Raw genomic sequence first — 22129 nt, 5'->3', positions numbered from 1 at the left:
GGCGAGACGGAGCACAGGATGCCACGCCCCCGTATCCGTGATGTGAAATGTTCCCTGAGTCCGTACTGACAGGCACAAGGCGCCTCTAAAAACTAAAAAAAAGAAACAACAATTTAACATTGATAATTCCTGATTTGTACAGATAATAATGATAATAATTACAATAACAATAATAACTCAGTTTAGAATTAATTGTGCAGAGAGAGAATTCACAGAATTTATGTGATTAAAGTACAATCTGACAGTGGAGACGTCAAGTCAAAAGGCAGAGAAACTGTAAGGCTGGCTGAGATATACAATACTCTAGTTCACTGGCTTTTTTTTCTTTTTCTTTTTTTTTAATTATTGACATAAAAATGTTGCCAGTTTAGTGGGAACACCCCATTGAAAGAGGAAAAACCCAATACAAGAGACATATCATTTGTATATTATTTCAACATAAACATCTTTTAAAAGATCTACTCACCTACACGTTACAAAATAAATACATTAAATAATGTCCTGTTCCATGTTGTTTCATTATGTGCTCATTTCATTCAAACTGTTTCCTTTCAATCCATGAAGGTGACACAGTTGGTGCAGCTGCGCAGGTCCACGCTGACTTCTGCTCAGCACTCAACACAATCTCTGCCATGAAACTGACTGACTCCCTGCTCTGCAGCCGGATCTTGGACTTCCTCACAAACAGACCCCAGACAGTTCAGATCAGCAGTCTCGCCTCCTCCACTCCAGTGCTCAACACCGGAGCCCCCCAGGGCTGCATGCTCAGCACCCTCCTGTTCACGCTGTACACCCACAACTGCAACCCCTGACATGGAGACACCTCTGCTGTGAAATTTACAGATGACACCACCAACACTGCTGTGGTCATCTCACATCTCCACTCTGGTCAAGGAAGCTCAGCAGTGACTGTAAGCAAAACTCCTGGGTTCCTGTCAACTTTTACAGAGGAGCAACAGAAAGCATCCTGACTGAAATCTTCACTGATTGACAGGATTTGTTCACAGCCCAGGACAGGAGAGCTCTGCTGCAGGTGATTAAAACCACCCAGACCATCGTTGGTACCCATCCACCGATCATCAGCGAGGTGAGGTGCCTGCACAGAGTCCAAAGGATACGAAAAGACAATACTCACTCCAGCTTCAGCTGCTGCCGTGTGGCAAGCTGTTCAGAAGTATCGCCAGGCTGCAGAACAGCCTCTTTCCTCAGTCCTCCTCCACACTCCACCATGATGAATCTCTCTTGTGGCATAATGGGACTACAATTTACATTTCATATGAAACCCTGCCATGTAGAATGACAAATAAATTAACCTCGAATGGCAGACTCCATCTTGATAAAGGTTAATGGACTTTGATAACATCAGACAACGATGGAAATAACAGTTTTAGTTTCACTCAGAGCTTCAAGTGATAGACACCAACTGACATTCACCAGTCAACTACAGCCACCTGCAGCCACCTACAGTCAAATACAGACTATAACTGTCAGATACAGCTCACTACATGCTGAATCTCTTGTCCGGTCGATATACCTTGAGGTCCAGGGTAAGATTTTGTCATTCAATTAACAGAAACTTTTTGGACAAACATTTCATTGAGCACTGAACAAGAGGTTCATACTGATCTTTCACTTCTGCAGATTTGGTCTAAATACATTTGAAAAACCACAACCAATCATTGTGTGTACAGGAGAGGAATTTTCAAACAGTTTGATGAGTTAATATATCACAGTTAAAATATGTTTCTTTTACTCAGCCAGCAAACTGCCTCAGTTTCTAACCTGTAGAGAAAAAATTAAAACAAAGGGAGAAATGCGGTAGCTTTGAATGATTTTATTGAGAATATAATACATGAAGGATTGACCTAATGATTGCGGTAAGTTTCTGTTAGACTATGAAATGTTTGGATGGACAGTGATGGAAGAAAAACAGGTGCATTTACTAAAGTACTGTACTGTGGTAGGATTTCAGCTACTTGTACTAATATTTACATTTCATAGCCCATTTACTTCTCTACATTTCAGAGAGAAATACTGCACTTTCAACTCAAATACACTGATCACAGAGCTTAACTTTGAGGATAGAATCAAAATCTGTCATCTGCCATACTGGTCTCCGCAGACCATCTCCTTGCATACCTGATGGTTGGTCATTGTTTATCCATCATAGGTTTTTAGGCAGGGAGCAGATGAACAAGGCTGTGATCAGAGCGGCCCAGCAGGGGGAGGGGCAAAGAACCGTAGGCGTCCTTTGTCTTTGCATGCAGGAAGTCCAATGTTCTATTGTCTCTGGTGTGGCATTTTACACAATGGGCGAGGTGGGGAGAGCGGAAGACAGGGAAGCATGATTGAAGTCACTGGAGATCAGGAACAGGGTCCGGGGGTGTGAACAACAGTACCACAGTTGTTAGAAAGTATAGCATTAGCGACCACTTGCTTCTTCATTTAGCTTCAGCGTGAATGAGGAATTTTCCTGAGCATTTCTGATCACAGGCTCACAGTTTGTATGTCGACATCCAACACACTGGACAAAGCGCCACCAGGCTCCGGTAGACTTGCTACTTCCTGCTCAGTCAGCGAGTGCTGCAGCTGAACTTCAAGGACCACGTCATCCACCTGTCGATGGCTGTACGGTCCAGTCTGGTCGACTCTGTACTCATAATGAATTCATATGTAAATGATAGAGCTACAATTTCGCATTTTTAACCCACAAATTACTCTTCATTTAATCCCAATGATGCAGCAAGAAATTTAAGAACAACAAAATGAAAAAACTTTGTTTAGTTCCTGGTTATCAGGCTGCTTTAATTGATACATTATTCTACAGATGATGGTGTGCACACACACGCTAATAAAAAAAGAAATTCATACCTGAATGGAGTCCTGCTGCGCTTTATGCTCTATGCAATGGTGGCAGTTTCAGCCATGCTAGAAAACCTCAAGGTGCTTCTGGATGTGAGGCAGAAAGCACCAGTGAAGAGCATAGAGATGAACTTTGCTGTCAGGATTAAGAAGGCCTTATCGCTCACGGTTGGTAAAGATTGTGTAGAAGAGATCAACCACCTAAACGTCTCTCGGGAGTCTCTATTCTGATGGAAAAAAGGAAAATCACATATCATCATTCAGTGAAAATGTCTGTGTAACAGCTGCTGCATGTAAGCATGCAGCCTACAACACAGACTTAACACCATAAATAAAAAGACCAGAGAAGGAACTTGCACCACCAGCCAGAGGAACTTTCATCGGAGCCAAAACAACCTTTTACAATACAAGTGTTAAAATGTTTCCAGTCTCAGCTCAGGTCTTGCTTTCATTGCCAAACTGAACCACTGATGGCCATTCTGCTTCCATGGCGGGGGATTGAAGAGTCCAGGCATACGGGAACAAACATTTTTATTTTATAATGCAAACTGCAACATATGAATGATATAATTTACCCAAAGGAGCAGAAAAAGGTCATATACCCGTGGCAAATAAATCACACAGCCTGTGTTAAATCTAAGTCCAACACAATATTTTCATCCTAAACCATAAAGGGAAACTCCACCTTCAAACAAAATGTACATTCCTTTGATGTCGGACAGTTCATTCTTTTTTTGCTAACACGATCAAGTCTCACCCAACGCCAGTAACAACAGATCCAGGACTCGTTTTCTTCCTCCAGACAGCGCAAAAGGGAACCGAACTTTATATCAAAGTCAGTAATTTGTTAAGGGACACGGGCAACTATTCAGGTGCAAACGTGCACATTTTAGATCAACAAGCTCAGTCATTGCTCTAGTTTCTGATTCAAGTGATTTATTTCTGTTCACAATTCTTAATTGAGCTGTGTAATTTCATAGGATTAAAAAAAACGCTTCAGGGTTTTTGCTTCAGGAAGGCCTTCTATCAAAGAATTTCTAAGCACAAATATAGCTCAGCTGAAAACCGAACCTCAATTAATCAGTTCAGTTATTGCTTAGATAAATAATATTTACTCTACAAGAGAAAGATAAGTTTCACATTGTTCAGATGCAAGTTTAAAAAAAAAAAAAAGCAGTTTCTAAAATGTGACGTCAAATTGACTTTTTTTTTTTTTTTGGTTGAAAAATCCCTGCGCTGTTGGTTCTTGAAACATTTTGCCATTTTGTACACCTGCATCAAGTCTTGGAAAGTTTCAGAAAGGATTAGTTGATTGGCCAAAAAACCAGCCGAGTGACAAAAACAGTGACAGAAGTCTTTTGTAACTCTGGAAAAACAGTGAATAGCACCATGTTCACAAAGGGCAAGCCAGAAGGTAAAGGGGAGAAGCCACACGGCACACAGAGTTCAGGTGTGCACTTAAGTGCTGCGGCTTGCAACAAAACTGCTGATTCTTCAAAGTCACTTTTTGGTCTTCATTCTCCTCTGTCGTAGTCTGGCTGTGTGCAGCTTATGCAAATATACTCCTCCTTCTCTGCTCGCTCAGCAGACAGTCCGACACAGATCTGGTGGAACCACTGATTGCAGCTGCCGTCACACTGGACCCAGTTTACCTGAAAATCAGCAAGATATTAACATGTTATTGCATTTTCCTCACAGCTATATCATTTTAAATATTGTAAATTTGAACAAAACAAGAACACACAATCAGTTCCGACACCAAACATGCATACAGATATGTTAGACATATGACATATACATAGTAAACTGTTATAAAACACACCTCGTCGCCCTCTGGCTCTCTGCACCATGGTGCAGCACACAGTGAGTAGTCCTCCTCTGAATCCGAAGGAGCAGGGTCAGACACTGTGCGTGTGGGGGAACAAGTCCTCTTGGTTTCTTCACTCCTCTCTTTGCTTTTCTTAGACTTCTTTTTGCGGCACTTCTTGGCCTTCTCACTGTGCTGAGAGTCGGAGCTCTCCTTACGTCTCTTGGTCCTTTTACTCTGACTGTTCATCGCCTCCTTCTTCACACTGGAATCTCCATTCTATGTGACAATAAATATACAAGAAAGAAGTGATTATATATCAAGGGCCATTGCCAACATGATCCAAAAGCAACAACAGTTATTTGTCATTACCTTGTTGTGGTGGGGGCTCCCTCTTGGAGACGGTTGGTCCTGTGCTGTGTTGTTCCCACAGGGGGATTTCTGTGAGGGCAGGGGGGCCAGTTTGTACAGCAGGTATCTGTACAGCTGCTCGGTTTCAGGAAGAGTGACCTGCAGCAGGAATCCCTCCACCATCAGCTCCTCCAGATCAGGACCGAGACCTGTGACAAATATGATGAGCAACGGAGAGTTCAGTCGTGAGCGGAGAAGAAGAAATGAAAAGCTTGCGTATGTGCAAAGTGCTTGAAGCTTTAACACTGACCCTGCAGTGGAACAGACTGGTGCTCTGTGTGAAAAAGTGAACCATTTATTTCCTGAGGCAGATGTGAAGATACTCTGGGTCCAACTCTCCCCTGAAACAATAAACAACCAACTTCAGTACGTTTGACAGAGATTGGTGGGTCTACAGCACCATCTACCTCATTTCACTAATAAGTTATAACGTGTTTCCACTGACCATCTTTGACACTTTCTCCAGCAGTCCCTCTGTGCAGGCCTGCTGGACTCTGTGCTGCCATCGCACCGTCCTCTCAATGAGGAAGCGTAGGGCGTCCCCTTCTGGCAGTCGAACCCGAATCCTCTGCAGTGAGGCTAACAGGGGCAGGACCTTGTCCAGAGGGGGTTTCCTCGACCGCTGGCAAAGCGGGCAGAGCCAGGCTTGGCCGTACCTGAGCTCTGCGGCTGATGAAACGCAGCCGCAGTGGAAAACTTCTCGACAGAGCTCACACTGCACCATAGCGCCCGAGGGAGCCTTTTGGCAAACACAAACACTAAGTGCACAACAGTTTTCAGCAGGAAGAAGCTTGGACTCATTTGAAGCACGCAGAGCCAACAGGATCTCCATCTCCCTCTGGCGGACTTCAGCAAGCGTGGCCATCTGTGAGGGAACAAAATTAGAGATTGTAATTACACTTGGACACCAGAGTCGGGGTTGTGACCCTTAAAGTCATGTCACCACACTGTTTGGAAAGAGCTGAGTGTTAATGATTGATAACAGTTGAGTTACTGTATGTTTCCCTGTTAACATGCTGTTCATTGCAATCTTGAAAAATATTAATAATCACAATTTTCTGTTTTTTGGCAGGCCTAATTTAAGTTCTTGCTGTGGGACAACACAGAACACTCACAGCAGAGGCGGAGTCCTTGCTCTCAGAGAGAGCTCTCTCCACGTCACACAGAGAGTCCAGTTTTGAAGACTTTTTAATGATCTGCGTCGCTTCTTTTGCTTTTTTAGATCTCGACTTCTGATGCCCGGCCCCTACGTCACATCTTGGGCAAAGCACCTGAAAACAGAAAAGCAAAGAACACAGTCAGTCATTGTTTTTGATATATTTGGAAAACAGCTTTAAAATGAGCATATACTAATATTTGTTCACCTCGAGGAGAGAGAAGGGGGAGTTTTTCAGGAGGAAAGTCTTTCCTGCGCTCTCCTTCCAGGTCTGAACGTCACTGATGAGAGCCTCCAGTCGACTCAGGGGGTCGAGCCTCACTGGGATGCCCTCTGCTCTGAGAACCAGCTCAGAGAGGCTGTCCAGCACAGGAATACGTCCCCCGAGCTGCAAGCATGCACACGCCAGGTTTATAATGTGAACTCAACACTTGGTCAGTGATGCTTCATTACTGAGACACTGAGAGTGGCTGAAGTTGAAGCATATTTCACCTGGAGTGCTTCAGCTTCATGAAGCCATTTCTTGGCCTTGGTGATGACATCCTTTAGCTGCAGACAGTTGGGCAGATAGGCAGGAATGTTTTCTACTTCTTGCAGAGCAGCATCAAGCGTTTCCATGCTGTGATAGGGCCTGTGAAGTGACGTGAGCTTTAGTAAATATGCTGTTTATGTTCAGGTTTTATTTAATGTCTTATGTTGGAGTGTTAGTTTATCTTCTCTATCGTGTGTTTCCGTTTTAAAAGCTAATAAAAAAAAAATTGCAATTTTGACAGATTTACAGAAACATCAAATATCGGATGAGGTGTTTGATAAGGCAGAGTCTGGTGCTTCAGAGTGTGCAGCTTCTGTGGAGCCACTGGTGGGTTAAGCACTGTCACAACAATGTGATCCTCTTTATCCACCAGGATCCAGCTCTGCAGACTTGGCACATTTCACTCTGTGCTGTCTGAAGTTCAAGCTGATTTCACGTTTTCACTTGACATCTGACACCATTGTTAAAGAAAATAAAATGTAAATTTCTAAAACAAAGTATGAATTCAGCGTTTAGAAATACAGGATTTCCTGTATTTTAACAAAGTTAAAGTAAGTAAGTCCACAACTGGAACCAAACTGGGGTGTTCCTAAATTCTGATTAGTGTCAGTTTTACTCAGTTACAGAAGAGTATATGAGTATGCATCAATAAGGATTAGCAAATGATCACATTCTGCTTAATATATGTTTTACAGACAACAGTACTAATTTGAAAAAACACTGGAAAAAGCTGTTGTATTATACAGTCACATAACTACACAGTACCTGATCTGTTTTTTCTTCCACCCAAACTACATCAAGGGACTGACAAAAAAAGCTAAATTCTATAGAAACTACAGTGTTATGCAAAGTTATGCAAATGCTACCTCAGGCACAGAGCAGCTCACCTGGCTTCCATAAGGCTGAGCACCCTCTCCTCCCACTGCTCTGACACCGTCAGCAGCTCCTGCAGACGGGCCATGGCTCTTTCCACGGAGCTGTGAGGGGCCAAGCCCACGCCCTGGTCTATCAGCCGCCTCATGGTGTCCAGACACAGGCTTTCTGGCCGGCTGCTGGCTTGTTGCACGGCCTCCAGCCAGCGGGCTTGCTCCAGTCTCTCCCTCAGCAGGGGTAGGTGAGGCAGCTCCACATCCAGGCCCAGGCTCACATCCAGCAGGTCCTGCAGCTCCAGCGGGCTGGGTGACTCATCTGAAAGGAGACGTTCACTGCGCTGCTGGAAGTCATCCACCCGGGTCAACAGGTCCTGGGAGGTCACATTCAACAGGCATTTTGGCACTGATGCTTGACAAAACTCAAGAACTGAGCAAAATTCACCGACACAGAAAAGTTTTTCAATGAAAAGCTTTAATATGTGCTGATGTTTTTTGTTTGCCTTTATTAGATAGTTACCGGTAGAGGAAGGAGGGAGGGGTATGACATGATGCACAAAAAGTCACCAGCTGGAATCAAACCAGCAGCAGTTGTAACCACCAAGCTAATACATCTAATGCAAGTGGACTAACCTTCAGTAAAGGAGCCTGTCGGATGTTACATGGCAGGTTGTCAAACTGTCGTACAAAAGACCGAAGCTCATCTACAGTCAACTCGTTCTGGTTTTGAGACTTTCCTCCTCCAGAGCGATACCTTCGATACACACAAAAACTGCTCAACAGATTGATAAAAACAAGCATCAAAACAAGACTAACTGCTTCCAAACTGCAGTTCAGTTTTTAAGTCTGTATTCTGCCACTTTTATCAATGAGCCCAACTACTGTACCTCCTACAATGAGACAATGGAGTCAATAACAATAATGAAGATAACTAGCGGACAGCTCACACCAGAACCTACTGGAAAACTGTAATTTCCAGAAAAGGCAGACACCTAAAGCAAACAGTAAAAAGATCAGTCTACCAATCCATCATTATATGCAGTAATTACACAATGTTGAGAGTGATGCATTATGGGTCCGAATCAACACAGCTGGTTTTTATAGATGTGATATTTATTGTGTTCTGATTTTGATTCATGTGGAACTGAAGAATCATCTCGGGAGAGAACAATATCAAATCTGTGTGCGTACCTCGTCTGCCTCTTTCCGTTGAGAAGCTGTTGTGCCATCACAGCGACTTTATCAGCCTCTGTGGTGACCGTGCGGAGCTGATCCAGGAGGTTGTTTTGGGGGAACGCCTTCGTTTCTGCCTGCTCCACCAGGCTGTGCAGCTCCTCCAAACCTGAAAGCAGTACAAATTGTAAGAAAGCACAAAAAAGGATAGCGCGTGGTCAGCTGACATAGTAAGAGTGAGTGAATCTTCTTAAAATAAAGGGTAAAAGGCGTATTTGAGATAAGGATTTTGTAGCATTCTAACCTCTTTTCTTGTCTCCTTTGTTTTCCAGAATGTCCTGCACATTACAGACCCATTCTTTGTAGGACTCTGCACGCAGCGTCACTGATGCCATCATGGCATACAACTCGTCCAGTGTAAACTTGTAACTGCAGGGAGATGAGACAAAATGAGGCAATGGACATACAATGGGTGATGATTAATTTGTGCTCGTGTTCATAATTGTGGTCATAAAATATGTGATTTTCTTTGTATTGTATTTTGGCAAAACCTGGTACACAAAGCCTTTAGCAAAAGGTAGCTTAGCTAATGCAGATGATTCCTAACAGTAGGAAAAACAAAACACAAGTCAAATTCAGAAGCGAGTATGTTCAGTTGTTGTGGTTACTGAAGACTCACTTGAGTGTGAGGTTGCTATGAGGACAGGAGCAGAGGTCCTGGGCGTGGTACAGACAAACCATCTTGCCAGGACTGCAGGCACAGGTGATGCCAGACAGGTAGCAGGTGGTCCGACACTTGCAGCACTGCTGCTCCTCGTCTGGGAGCACCTCATAATCAACTTGTTGAGATTGCACCACACCCTGGGGAACCAAATTCAGTCATTAAGGCTTCAGAGGAGACAGACAAAGGAAATTAGACAGATGAGCAGACAAAGTTCCCCAATCTAAATCCTATATTATGATAAATGGCTTCAAAAGTTCAAAGATTTCTCTGATGTATCCCTGACGACACGTCATTAAGGGCGGATCAGCTTTGCTATAGCTGCCCCACAGGAGCTAATAAACAAAGTGAACAATTATTGTCATTCAGATCTTAAATTCCAACAATTTGCAAGATTCAAATGTGTTTAGCTGCCATAATTTAGACTATCATGACAGTCAACTCAGCGCGTCCTATTAACTGTTTGGAATGATATCTAACTTCATCACACAACAATTTGAGCTCCTGGATGTCTATTAGATGTGCTGAAACACTAAAACTACTGTATATCCTGCCATCACTGAACTCTGTCTATTTACTGCGTTAAAACAAACAAACAAACAAACAAACAAACAAACAAACAAACAGCAGATCCTTAAGATAAGAACAACTCACCATCTTTTCAATCTTCTTTCTTTGTTTCTCTTCTTCTTGGACCATGACGACCATCTCCTTCTGCACTGTTGACGCCAGCTCGACTTCTGTTGTGTCAGCTTTACTGGCTATGTTACAGACCATCTCGTCATGGGAGAAGACGCAGTACCTGCTCAGCTCACGATAGTGTGCCACGCAGTTACGGCCAATGGGCATCTGTCAGAAAATATACAGTGTGAGTTTAGGGGCCAGGAGGAACAAATGAGGGAGAAAATGTATAATAACAACAGGCCTCTGTTTCTGAAAATCTGATCTCAAATCAGTGTTGAGAGTCTATAATAGAGTCCGATTTAAAAGGCATGAACAGATCATCTGTGAACACCACAACCAGGATTCTAGAGCAAAATCTTTATTAGAGGGTAGGTGGTGGAGAGGCACTACATCTGAGCCAACACACGTATAAAAATAATACAGTACTCTGCAAAGAGAGTAATAAGAGATTTTCTTACCCAGTCCATGGTGCAAAAGTTGACAGCTTCAGCAAAGTTGAAGCCCTGGTTGAATCCACTGTGGTAAGCTCTGGGGAAAGTGATGACAAACTCGCCTGCGCACTGGTTGGTGCGATAGATCTAGTGATCAGTACGAAAAGGAGAACATTAAAACCTGTTCATGTCCCTACTGCAGGTTGATTGCGTGGTATTAGATTTAATGTGCAATATTCACATGCAAGGATTTTGTCACACTGCTCAGTGGACGATGATCTCCCTGTTAGACAGTTAAATGTGATGATGAGTAAGACATGTAACAGTGAGCAGGTTACCGGAACGCCGTTGTTCATCAGAGTGTTGGGATTCATGATGGTGACCAGCTGGTGAAGGAGGTCTGGCTGGGACTCAAACAGCTCAGGTGCCAGATTCTTCATGACTGACTCGAGGTGCTCTGCAGCGTAACCAGGGGCCCCATACCATGTCTTTGGCTCCCCCCTGCACATATGGTCAAAACTGTTAGTGAAAACCAGACTCTCTTACAGTAGGAGCAGGCTGACGCTCGTTCAAACTGCTACTTTAAAATACTAACTATAAGGAGTGCCCGTACCAGTGAAGGTAGTTTATGGAGTAGCTCCAGTGGTCTTCAATATGCCAGCAGAAGGAGGAGAAGCACATGCCCACATACAGCCAGGGTAACTTCATCCCACAGATGTCAGCTGTAACGTGAGTAAGCACTGAGGCGTCCAGCACTGGCATGTTATTCAGGTTCCAGCCGCTGGTCAGGTAATGCTGCAGGTAAGAGACAGGTCTGAGCACTCCACTTAACTTCTGACTCAAACATATCCCCGCCCAGCCGGCTGTAGAGTCGCTACCAACAGGAGAACTGATCAGGACACTATCAGTGGTGTTTATTTTCACAGCTGCAAGCCAAAAACCTTAACTGCTTTCAGAAACACTGAAGGTTGCTGAATCATTTTTAGAATTTAAATCAGATTTTGCTTTGATGATCAATGAACATTCGGATTTTTCACTTGAGTTTGCAGTAACGTTTACATCCAGTGAATTCAGTTAGAAAAAAATCAAATTATGGACAAAAATGAAAACAGAACAAATACACAGAGTGCAAATCTAAAATACACACAACACCATAACTATTTAATAGATTTTAATACATCATCCTCATAATGGCAGACAGATTGTACCTCATCCTCAGGAGAGACTTCAAAATGGCTGTTCCTCACAGGAAAACCACTCCCAAACTCCTTGGAGGCGATGTCTGCACCATACTCAACAGTGACATCCTCCTCAATGGTGCTCACTAGACGCCAGAACTCCTTTTCCACAAGCTCGGTCGGAACCATCTAAAATACACAAGACGGTGTGATTGTGCTATTAGCAAAAATCTAGAAACCAAAGCTGGTTTCATCACAAGTTTAAGAAAAATGTTTTTATCATCACTACAGCACATGTCAGAGTGCATATGCGGCGACCGACGGCAAGAACACCGTCTTTTACATGAACAAACACGACATACCTGTTGCTCACGAGGTCTGCTTTTCCCTGCCAGACCTCTAACCTCTTTACCTCTTTCACTCTCTTCATGCAGTAAGAGCAGGATGTGAGTGTGTGTGTGTGTGTGTGTGTGTGTGTGTGTGAGAGAGAGAGAGAGAGAGAGGGGAGCAACATCTGATAAGACAAACAGGACTCTCTCTGAAGTGAGTTATCAAAGCATTCCTTTGTTCCAGTCCAAAGTCATAAAACACAAATAAGAGAGAGACCAGAACTGTTTTCCTCGAAGATCTTCCAAAATCTGCCTCACGTCTCAGATATTATGTTTGTGATATAAATAGGATGATTTCAAATTATTGAAATATTTTCTGCTTTGGTGGTTGAAAGAAAAGTTAACATGTTTTGTACCTTCTTATAACTTAAGTCATGACAGTTTTGGAAAAGCTGCTTTAAAATTTCTCTCTCCTTAAACACACAAGATAAGCTCAACTTTCATTTTTAAAAGAGCATCTGATAACTGAGGCCTAACCCAGACATGGTGCCAGGATTTCACTTTTGGATGGGCCAAAGAAATTCTGGCTGGGCCTTTTAATTACAGCAGTTAATAGCGTTTCCTTCCTTTGATGGATTCTAACCGGCAATCTCGCTGAAACAGAAATGACTGATATCATGCACAAATGATGCACAGTATCCTTTCTATCATGTTTACTTTTTGCTGTGGATTGCACAGACGAAAACATCCATTCACTAAGAACACTGCCATTTTAATCCTACTGAAGGAAATATCATTTTGTTAGGATGATCTGGCTGGATAATTATTCAAGTTAATTGCAGGGAGAGACTGACTTTAAACATGAGAGAGTGCAGTGCACGGCGCCGTCAATGCATCAGCTTATGCAAACAGAAACGGTCTCCGCTTTCATGGCGATAAAGACAATCGAGTCAGGCAGGAATTTTTTAGCTCTGCCTCACGTCTTTGCCTACATTGTTTCTAGGTGCTTCTGCTCTCAATAGGAAATGCATTTGCAGCTTTAACGTCAGTAAACAGTGACATACAACCCACCACACTTGAACCAGTGATGGAGATGAAGTGTAATTACCAACAAAAACATGTTGACTGCAGGGATGCAAACTCACATGAACTGGCATGTTGAAATAATCAGACTTGAAAGAATCTGCCATGTCTCCAAAAGTTTGGAGGGTGTAGCTCCTGCTGGCCTGCTCAAAGCCAAAAGCGACAGCAGGTTTGCCACATTCCTGTGACAAAAAAAACAGAACAAAACAAAATATTAAGTTCAAACGCCACTTGCATTATATCTGTGGATATCACAGCTGATTGTGCTCTTGATCCCAATTATGAGCTTCTCTGGCAGGATTTAGCTCCTGGGGGGGGGTGGAGGGTCTGCAGCTCACCTGAGCCAGGCACTTGGGACATCTCCAGTCACCTTTGGGGACATCATGGAGGGGAGGAATCAGACAGAAGGTGTGATAGCTGTCATCACAGCCATCACACAACAACAGACGGTCCTCAGCAGCCCCACTGCCACACACCAAGCACATGTACTGGTCCACCTGAGCAGACAGAGAACGGTTAGTGCTGCTTTTATTCTGAGATGGGCAAGTTTTAAACTAACATTTTAATACAAAACAATACACTTACTTTATTGTCGGGAGGTTTAATTATCTTATTAAATACAGTTTCTTTATAATATGTGGAATCCTTGTCTTCACGGGGCTCATTCTTCACCACAGTGACTGCCATCCTCACTGAAAGACATGGATCAAGGCTCAGGGGAAGCTTTGAGATTCACCAATGATGTCACAAATTGCAATTGACACATTGTCCTTTTCTTTGCTAGCTTGCTTTGTTCTTACCAGGTTCTGGCTTAGCAGAATATGTTCCCATCCTCCTCCTGAGATTGGGACGATTCTCACAAATTTCCCCAGGTTCGATTTTAACACAGCCTCTCTGTTAAAGCCATAACGAGAGTTTTACATTAGACATAAGATATGAGGGACATCATTTTTACACCAGACAGCTGGTGAGAAAAAAGTGTGGCTTGACTCTTAAAATGCCAAATGGCCCTAATAGGTCTGACCATAATATAGATTAAGATCAGCTCATCTTCTGTCACATCACTCCTGTGTTCTATGTGTGTGTGTGTGTGTGTGTGTGGACTGCACATGAACACACACATTTATTTAAACAAAGGAAGCGTTCAGACTCACTTCAGATCTCATGCGCTTCGCCCTGCGAGCGATGCTGCAGGTCTCCAGGGGCTGGACAGACTGCCGCTGCGGCAGGTCATGAGGGGTGTACTCCTTATCTTTAGTGTCATTGGTCAAGGTGGCCCTCTGCAAAGAGAGGGTCAATGTGATGAAAGGGATACCAAACATTGAACAACGCTGACTAAAAACCAAGTGAAACAACTGTCTACAAAGCCTCTTTTTTAACCTGCATTTGAGTGAACATGACTAAGCACACACTCTCAAACAGCACAATATCAGACAGAGGAAAAACTAAATAAACAAAAACACATCCAAACAAGGTTGTAGTTAAAAGAATCTAAATATTGTAATAAATAGGGAAGATTCGAAGGAATTAAACTATTGATACAATCCTGCCCCAAATACCAATCCCTTCATTATGATTCCTCAAAGACACCAAACAAGAAATGCCATTATGAAAGTGAGAGGAGCTTTACACAAATCTCATAGTTCTACAAAAAGTTGTGTGTTCCTTACAGCTTAATACAGTGCCAGTGATATCATTAACACTTTGAAAGCCTTCTCCTAAGAAGAACTTCCACACACCTAAATCTATGTGTCAAGAGTTGTTGATTCGACTGTATTGTGATTTTTGATGCTTACTGGACTGCATAAATGCTGTAGTTGTTGTTCTCAATCACTGAGGACAATGGCACTAACAGTCCAAAGTAAACAATCACTTGTTAACTGTCTCACTGCTTCATCAGCACTGCAGATGACTGTGGCTGATATCTGGCACTGTTACTGATTTTTCAGGACCAAACTAAGACAATGGACCACTTTAATACCATTAAAATAAAGATTTTCATAAGGTACAATACTGACAACGATAACAATAACACTGTGTGCACTGAGCTGGTAGAAAGGACTGTAGTCAGTACTATAATAATAAACTGTGTAGACTGAAAGGGCACTTAAATGGACTATGAAATTTCCCAGTAAACATCCACTTAATTGTGAACAACAAGTCTAGCTACTGCTGCTGTACTGAGAGAAGCAAATACGAGCGATTGGACGTACAGGCAGATTGTCTCCAGTCTGGAACACATTATATGGGTAGAGGATTCTCTCATAGTGTGCCCGCAGATGAGAGCCAATAGCCTTGCCTGGAGCAAAGCCCATCTTGACAGATATCTTAGTCCAACGCCGCTCCCTGCAAACTGCATCGAAGCCCCCTTCTTCATTGACCAGCTTTGAGAGAGAGAAAATCTGTATTCAGCCTGCATGTGTGGACAGCAGTTTTATAATCATATGCAAATCAACATTTTTTGTGAATATACATGAATAAATGGTGATCTTAATTCAGTCCTGACCTTAAAACCAGCCTGGATTTACATGTACCTTATTCAGCTGGTAAAGATCCAAGATCTTTCTCTCCACGTGAGGGATTTTCAGCGTGCATCCTTGAAGCTCCCAGAATTTTGCTATTTGATCCAGGAAGTTGAGCTTAACTCTGGTCTGAGCCTAAAAGCAAAATCAATAAAAGGTTTATGTTGTGCATTGAACATTTCATTGTCTACAACACGACTACAGTTCTCACGAAGGAGGAAAAAGTCAAATTACCCTTGACCTTTCTCCAGATGCTGTTAACTGCCCTAAAAGCATTTTAGGGAAACCAACTAAAAATACTAAATACCTCATTCACACGCACGCATGCACGCACAGCATTTTATGCACCTTAAATATAGAAATGTAACAAATGAACGTACCTCCAACTCATTAAGTCTTTGTATCCGTGGTGTGAATTTCAGTCTGTCAACATCACAGGCAAAAGGTGGCTGCCAGTCCTGAGAGAGCGAGAGCGAGAGAGCGAGAGAGAGAGAGAGAGAGAGAGAGAGAGAGAGAGAGAGAGAGAGAGAGAAAATGAATGAACAAACAAACAAACAAACAATTGTGCAGACTGACACTGAATCTTTGATGGCCACACTGAAACAGATGCCAACATTTTCTTTTCAGATTTTTCAGTTTGTCAGAGAGAGTACATCGTGTTCGACAGGGTCCATGGGAATGATGAGTAGTTTAAGGCACTCAAAACAAGCCTCCTCCAAGCATAAGGCTGGCATTAATGTAGATATGTTTTTTTGTCAACAAATCCCATGAAAACACTAAAATCAACAATGTGTTAGTCAATCCCTAAATATTTTCAGACCTCCTCAGCTTGCTCTGGACTCTCAAGCTATTAGATCCAATTGACTTAAATCTTTATGAGTATCCACTTCACTAAAAAAAAAAATGTTATTGTTTTGAATTGTTACTCAAACAGAATACATCTTGTTTTTGCTGCAGACTATTTTCAGCCTCAGATTTGGTGCACTCGTGGGTAAGTGCAGCTGCAGGACAGTATGTGGGATTGGCTTTAAAAAAAAAAAATTCCCTCAAACAAACATGAAACCATTCAGAGAAACTGAGTTTTTTTTTTAAATGCAGGTTAGAATATAATTGAATGAAGTTAAATTGTTGCTTCTCATCCCATCAGTGTGATAGTGTAGCATCCATCCTCTGATCCTCGTCACAAGTATGGCTATGAGTCTATAATAAAACTAATCGTGACTCCACACTCAGAGACTGCAGTTCTTCTAGAAAACCTGTCGACTGTTATTAAATGCAGACCTACAGGACATCATAGTGTGTCTGTGCAAACATGCATCATGCTCTGCCCAGTGTATGGTCAATGTTGGTAACTCTATTAATGGTTGATTAAATTGATTTTTTGAGACAAAAACACAAAAAACTACATGGTAAGTAATGAGATTTTCATTCACCTGCACAACAATATAAGGGGTGATGTCAAAATAAACACTAAAAAACATTTTTAATTAACTAACATAATTATGACCAGGATGTGAAAGCACAAAGCACACAAAAACATCCCACTGCTGCCTGTCCCTGTGTGTCTGTGTGCTTAGTGTTTAGTCTGTCTCACTGACAGTCTAAACACTGGCACGTCTGATATTAATGCACTTGCACACTCTTTTAAAACAAACCTACACCCGCTAGACCACATGACTTCCTGCAGGACTAGAGAAAATGGTGTCTGATGGCAGCTCAAGAGTCAGTATGATAATCTCACTTTTACACCATTAAATGTGTGAAACCACACTACTGTTGATTTATCATGAATGAGAATGTTTACAAATGACAGAAACTTGTGAGATTGTGTCCGTGAGTGTGACAGAAAGTGTCCTGGCCAACTTGAAGCTGATAATGGTATATGCTGCCATAGACTGGCATGGTTTTATTGTTAGTTTGGTAACTAAAGAGCTGTTATTTAGTAGAAACAACACCCTCAAACTGTAGAGGTGAAAAACTCCAGCTATTTCTACAAATATTCCCAACATACCTGTCATTTCTGACACTGAAGAACAGGCACAATAACAAATGTCCTCAGACAAAGTGTCACTGCATTTGACCAACAGAATAAACCTGCTATAAATAACATCTAAATCATCCCCAAACCAACCTAAATCTACAAATTGTATTTGGAATCTCTGCACAAAATTAGATTTTTGCATATTAAACATTTCTCATTCACTCTTACGACAGAATAATTTGTGGGAATACATTAACTTGTTATTAGAACTTGTTATCATAAACACATTAAGCCATAAACACTGAGAGATGGTCATAGTTTTGCAATAAAAACCAGACTCCGACTGACACTACACTGCAAAGAAACGGTTATGTCCCACATTAGCATGCACGATGTAAACTGATCATGTGACCTGCCTCAGTTGGCCTGGAAATTAGGCTACAACCATGGATCGAACTCAAACTTGAACCACCACAGTATTTCTTGAATAGGACAGAAACAGATTTTTAAAGTTGTCAATATCCTCTTTATTTTAACTGACCCAGAAGATTTACTGGGTCAGGACGGGCTTTTTTTCTTACTAGGGTTGAAATGCTGGTCAGAAGAGGGACAACAATAGCAGCATTACCACCTTCTTATTATCTGTAGACAAGGCTGGATTAGATCCACAAATGTCCAAACACAAAAGGAAAACAACTGTTTTGAAATATGTGGAAGTGCACTGGGTTATTATTCTATTTTCATTTGTATATTTTGACTATAATTTACAAGCAAGTCTGACCACACCAGTGATGATTACAAGTGCAATTTTGGTCAGACCATGACTCGCCTCACACCAAATACAAAATGACAAATACGAGTGGTAAGATGTTAACCACAAACAACCTTAGGATGTCACTGTGAATAATTTGCATATGTGCTACTCACATATACCGTCAAATTCTGACCCGTGTAAAACCAGAGACAATACTGACCACACAGTGCACCCAAAAATCACTGACTGAAAACAGGTTTTGGTGCAATGTCTTCTTCTTTTCTAGAGCAAAAAATCCTGTTTTTATTTATACAAGAGAAAAGAAAATGGAAACAAAGAAGAGAAGATCCCACACCAGATCATATCTAAAAGAGCACAGGATGTTACATGCACACAATATGCACCTTCACCATACAAGCCTCCAGGATGCCCAACGCTGTCCGCTTCACACAAACACACAGAACAAATGTAAAAACTGTGAAAGAGCACAAAAGCTCAGGTTCACATAGCTGAAGGTGTAAGTTTGGAACACACACCACCTTAACACCAATTTTTTCAAACTTCTGGTGCTCACACAGTGTGGTACAAATGACCTCAAAAAATTATTTCAATTCAATTTCAAATCTCCGTTTAGTACCTGAATCATTCGTATATACCAGCAAACACAAAAAAAAAGTGGCCACCATATGGTATTTAGTTTAAAAAAGAAGTACCCTGCACTTTAAAAGCGGCTGCTGTGGTCATAAACATGGCAGTAAATACAAACGACTTGCTGTGAGATCTTGAAGCTGTGCAGGATAGAGAGCAGTACTTCGTATCTTCGTATCTTATAAGTATTTATAAACGATAAAAAAAATTGTATTGTAGAGTTGCAACAATTCATTAATTAGTTGTCAACTATTAAATTAACTGGCAACTATTTTGATTATTGATTGAATCTATTTTTTTTTTTTTTTTTTTTTTTTTTTTTTTACAAACATTTAATATCGTCTTGGGTTTTGGGGAACACTGATCCAACGCGTTTCATTATTTTCTGACATTTATAATCTATATCTAATGAACAATAGTTGCAGCCCTAATGCATTGTAGATTACAATACTTATGAGCTGGTTAAAAACAGTGCAGTCAGTGGGACCACCAGCCGTTCCTCAGTCCATCCCATGTGAGGATAAATGTAGACTATGGACACTGCCTTCCTTTGTTTACATGAGCTGTGCATTTTCAGCCATGCCTGTAAATGCAGGTTTCTCTTTGGTGGAGCAAACATGAAGCTGTCCCCCACCCTTTTAGGGTTACACTGCAGCCCATTCAGCCTCACCCACCCTGTCCAACCGTGCAAAATGGGCTTAAACAGCTTCCTAATTTCTTCTAAAAAAGACGAGTCTCATGCTATCTGATGGCATAGAGACTGCAGAAAACAATTTCTATCCAGCACACTTCAAAACTCATTGATCATTACCAGAAGTTAGGTCAGCCATCAGTCATTGTGATATTACCACTTATTTCAGTTACCCTTTATCTAATTTGCGCGTAAGCTTGGACACACCCTTGAATCTGCCCCCTCCAATCACAATGCATCAGACATAAGGTCAATGTGAGATTCATTTGAATTCTGTACAGTTCAGGGAGAAAACTATGTCATCCCCTTTCTGTCCACACGCACTTTTGTCTCCTGTTATGTCAGGGAAGTGTGGATAATGGCAGAATAACCATCCAATTAGAGAAAGACATTAATTATACTAACAATAAGACGACGTCCGAGTGTTGTTTTCATAACAACAATATAAGGTTATTCTACAAGTCTAAAACACTTCACCAATAATTTCACGCTGTCAACAATTAGGCAATAATAGCATTCAAGCAAGTTTCAGGCGTAGCCATAATGAAGTGTGTGTCAGTGACGTAGAACCGTTCTCTCCATAAACAGTTGGTCAGCGAGCACGTACGTACGTTTCCCAGCGTTAACGTTAGATGTCAGACATCTGCAGCCTTAACGTTAGCTAGGTTAACCTCACGCTAGCTAAATCCGTCTAATCCCATCGGGAAAGTTAGGCTGTACGGTCAACTAAATGTATAAAAGCAGCGGTAACACGACTGGTTTAAGTCCTGCTGAGCTCACGTTATTTCCGTGCTCTCAGTCCAGGAAGCGTTTCATTCTGCGCAAACGTAAACACTTTCCATTATTTTTGCGTATATGCAAACTTTGAACATTTGAATTATTTTTGGAAATCTGTAAACTGGCTGTTCTGTTGGCTAAATAAATGTCTGTTGAGAGGTTAAAAACTTCACCAGGGCACAGATTTCCTTCTGAGAGTGCTTCGCTACCGCTGAACCAAACACAACACACTCCAAGCTCAGGCTAGCTGACAATTCAACTCGGCAGCCGCAATCCGCCATGTTGAAACCTGTCTAAAAACACAACTTTGCCTGCTAATCTAGATTACCAAGGGCATCTGAGGCCAGCACACCACGCAAAAAAACTAACTTGAAGAACTGTCAAAAATGAAGAAATACTCACCGGCGGCGGTCGGATCTTGCAGATGCCAGTTTTCTCTGCAATGGGTCGTATTTTGTTGATGTACGCAAAAGGGTCGGCAAATTCCTCCCAGCTGGGCTCAAAAACAGGGCACTCCGGAGGGGGAATGAACTCATTCAGCTGAGGCTGAGTCATCGTTGCATCTTCGTTGTGACTGTAGCAGAAATATTGTGAAGGGTTTCCCACGCCAGATATGCTTGCTATGAAATTCCGTCTATCAGTTCATGTCCACTCTCCACTCATTGAACTCAAAGACGAATTATCTAGTTGGAGACGAGAAGGTGACAGCCAGTGACTGTGTGCCTCCGCTTCAAAAAATAGACACGCACAAATGATTTAGGCTACAGTCCTTTTTAGACCCAATCTGTGGCTATGTCTCACAATTTAGCCACTGTTTCATGCGCAATACTGATTGCTTTTTTTTTTGCATCGACAAAATTTGTATATTGTGTGGTCATATTTATTTAAAGGAGTTAAATGCCTATGGGACTGTGTTCGAGTGGAGAAAACGAATTAAACGTCGTTTAAATCTACTTCAGTACCGTCTGAAATAAACTGCAGAAGAGTTTTCTTTCACATACTTTACACTTTGTGAGTATAATTCTCTTTAGTTGAGGATTATTGCTTTATTGGGTCCGTGGCTTCCTCACAGATGATCGCTCCCTGTTGGTTGAGTTCGATTCGTTCACCACTTTAGCACGCTGTTTACTGAGTTCGTCAGGATTACAAATGATTCGGCTCTTCCTTACCCCGCCCGGCAGACGAAAGAATGGACGTTTCAGGCGGCACGTTGGTTTTTCCAATCGAACACACCCACTGGATCGTTGCGCGCTGACCGGCACTTTGTTTTTAAATGGTCTAGAGGAGCTCGTTGATTGGTACAGACGTATGTTGATAGTTCAGCTGTTTATGTTTCAGTAATAAATATTTTAATTGAGTCATTTATTCGATACCAACGCCTCGAGTATAAAATATATTTTGATAATGTGCCCATTTTAATCGTATTTAGTTTTTGACATGTTCTCTCAATGTGCTTGAGGTCACTTGCTAATTAGTACGAATCATGCACCTATAAAGACATACTTTTTATGTGCACAATG

At 41.9% G+C, this 22129-nt stretch overlaps 1 protein-coding gene across 1 annotated transcript; it reads right to left on the bottom strand.

Moving 5' to 3' along the window:
• Window positions 1-3376: 3376 nt before the first annotated feature.
• kdm5ba (lysine demethylase 5Ba) lies at window positions 3377-21287 on the bottom strand. Its single transcript, XM_070958837.1, has 27 exons — window positions 21012-21287; window positions 16139-16216; window positions 15771-15893; window positions 15450-15620; window positions 14391-14516; window positions 14037-14130; window positions 13822-13928; window positions 13575-13733; window positions 13299-13418; window positions 11855-12013; window positions 11260-11441; window positions 10985-11147; window positions 10674-10793; window positions 10186-10380; window positions 9490-9671; window positions 9115-9239; window positions 8829-8979; window positions 8271-8391; window positions 7656-8011; window positions 6729-6867; window positions 6445-6624; window positions 6196-6351; window positions 5526-5945; window positions 5331-5421; window positions 5042-5229; window positions 4685-4948; window positions 3377-4514 (listed from the first exon to the last, which is right to left on the bottom strand). Exons 1-27 carry the CDS (start codon window positions 21162-21164, stop codon window positions 4377-4379), a joined length of 4461 nt encoding a protein of 1486 aa, XP_070814938.1. The 5' UTR covers window positions 21165-21287; the 3' UTR covers window positions 3377-4376.
• Window positions 21288-22129: the final 842 nt, after the last annotated feature.

The sequence above is a fragment of the Chaetodon trifascialis genome, chromosome 3, assembly GCF_039877785.1.
Source record: "Chaetodon trifascialis isolate fChaTrf1 chromosome 3, fChaTrf1.hap1, whole genome shotgun sequence".
Classification (NCBI taxonomy): Eukaryota; Metazoa; Chordata; class Actinopteri; order Chaetodontiformes; family Chaetodontidae; genus Chaetodon; species Chaetodon trifascialis.
The sequence above is the reverse complement of the archived record's forward strand: the minus strand, read 5'-3'. Positions and strand labels throughout refer to the sequence as shown.

Bases quoted from the DNA above. Each gene is read 5' to 3' on its own strand.
- kdm5ba (XM_070958837.1), bottom strand. From the start codon at position 21,164: ATGACTCAGCCTCAGCTGAATGAGTTCATTCCCCCTCCGGAGTGCCCT. The intron at 15,621-15,770 runs GTACATGTAAAT...TCTCTCTCAAAG, and splicing joins ATCTTTACCAGCTGAATAAG to CTGGTCAATGAAGAAGGGGG. The intron at 13,734-13,821 runs GTAAGTGTATTG...CTGTCTGCTCAG, and splicing joins TTAAACCTCCCGACAATAAA to GTGGACCAGTACATGTGCTT.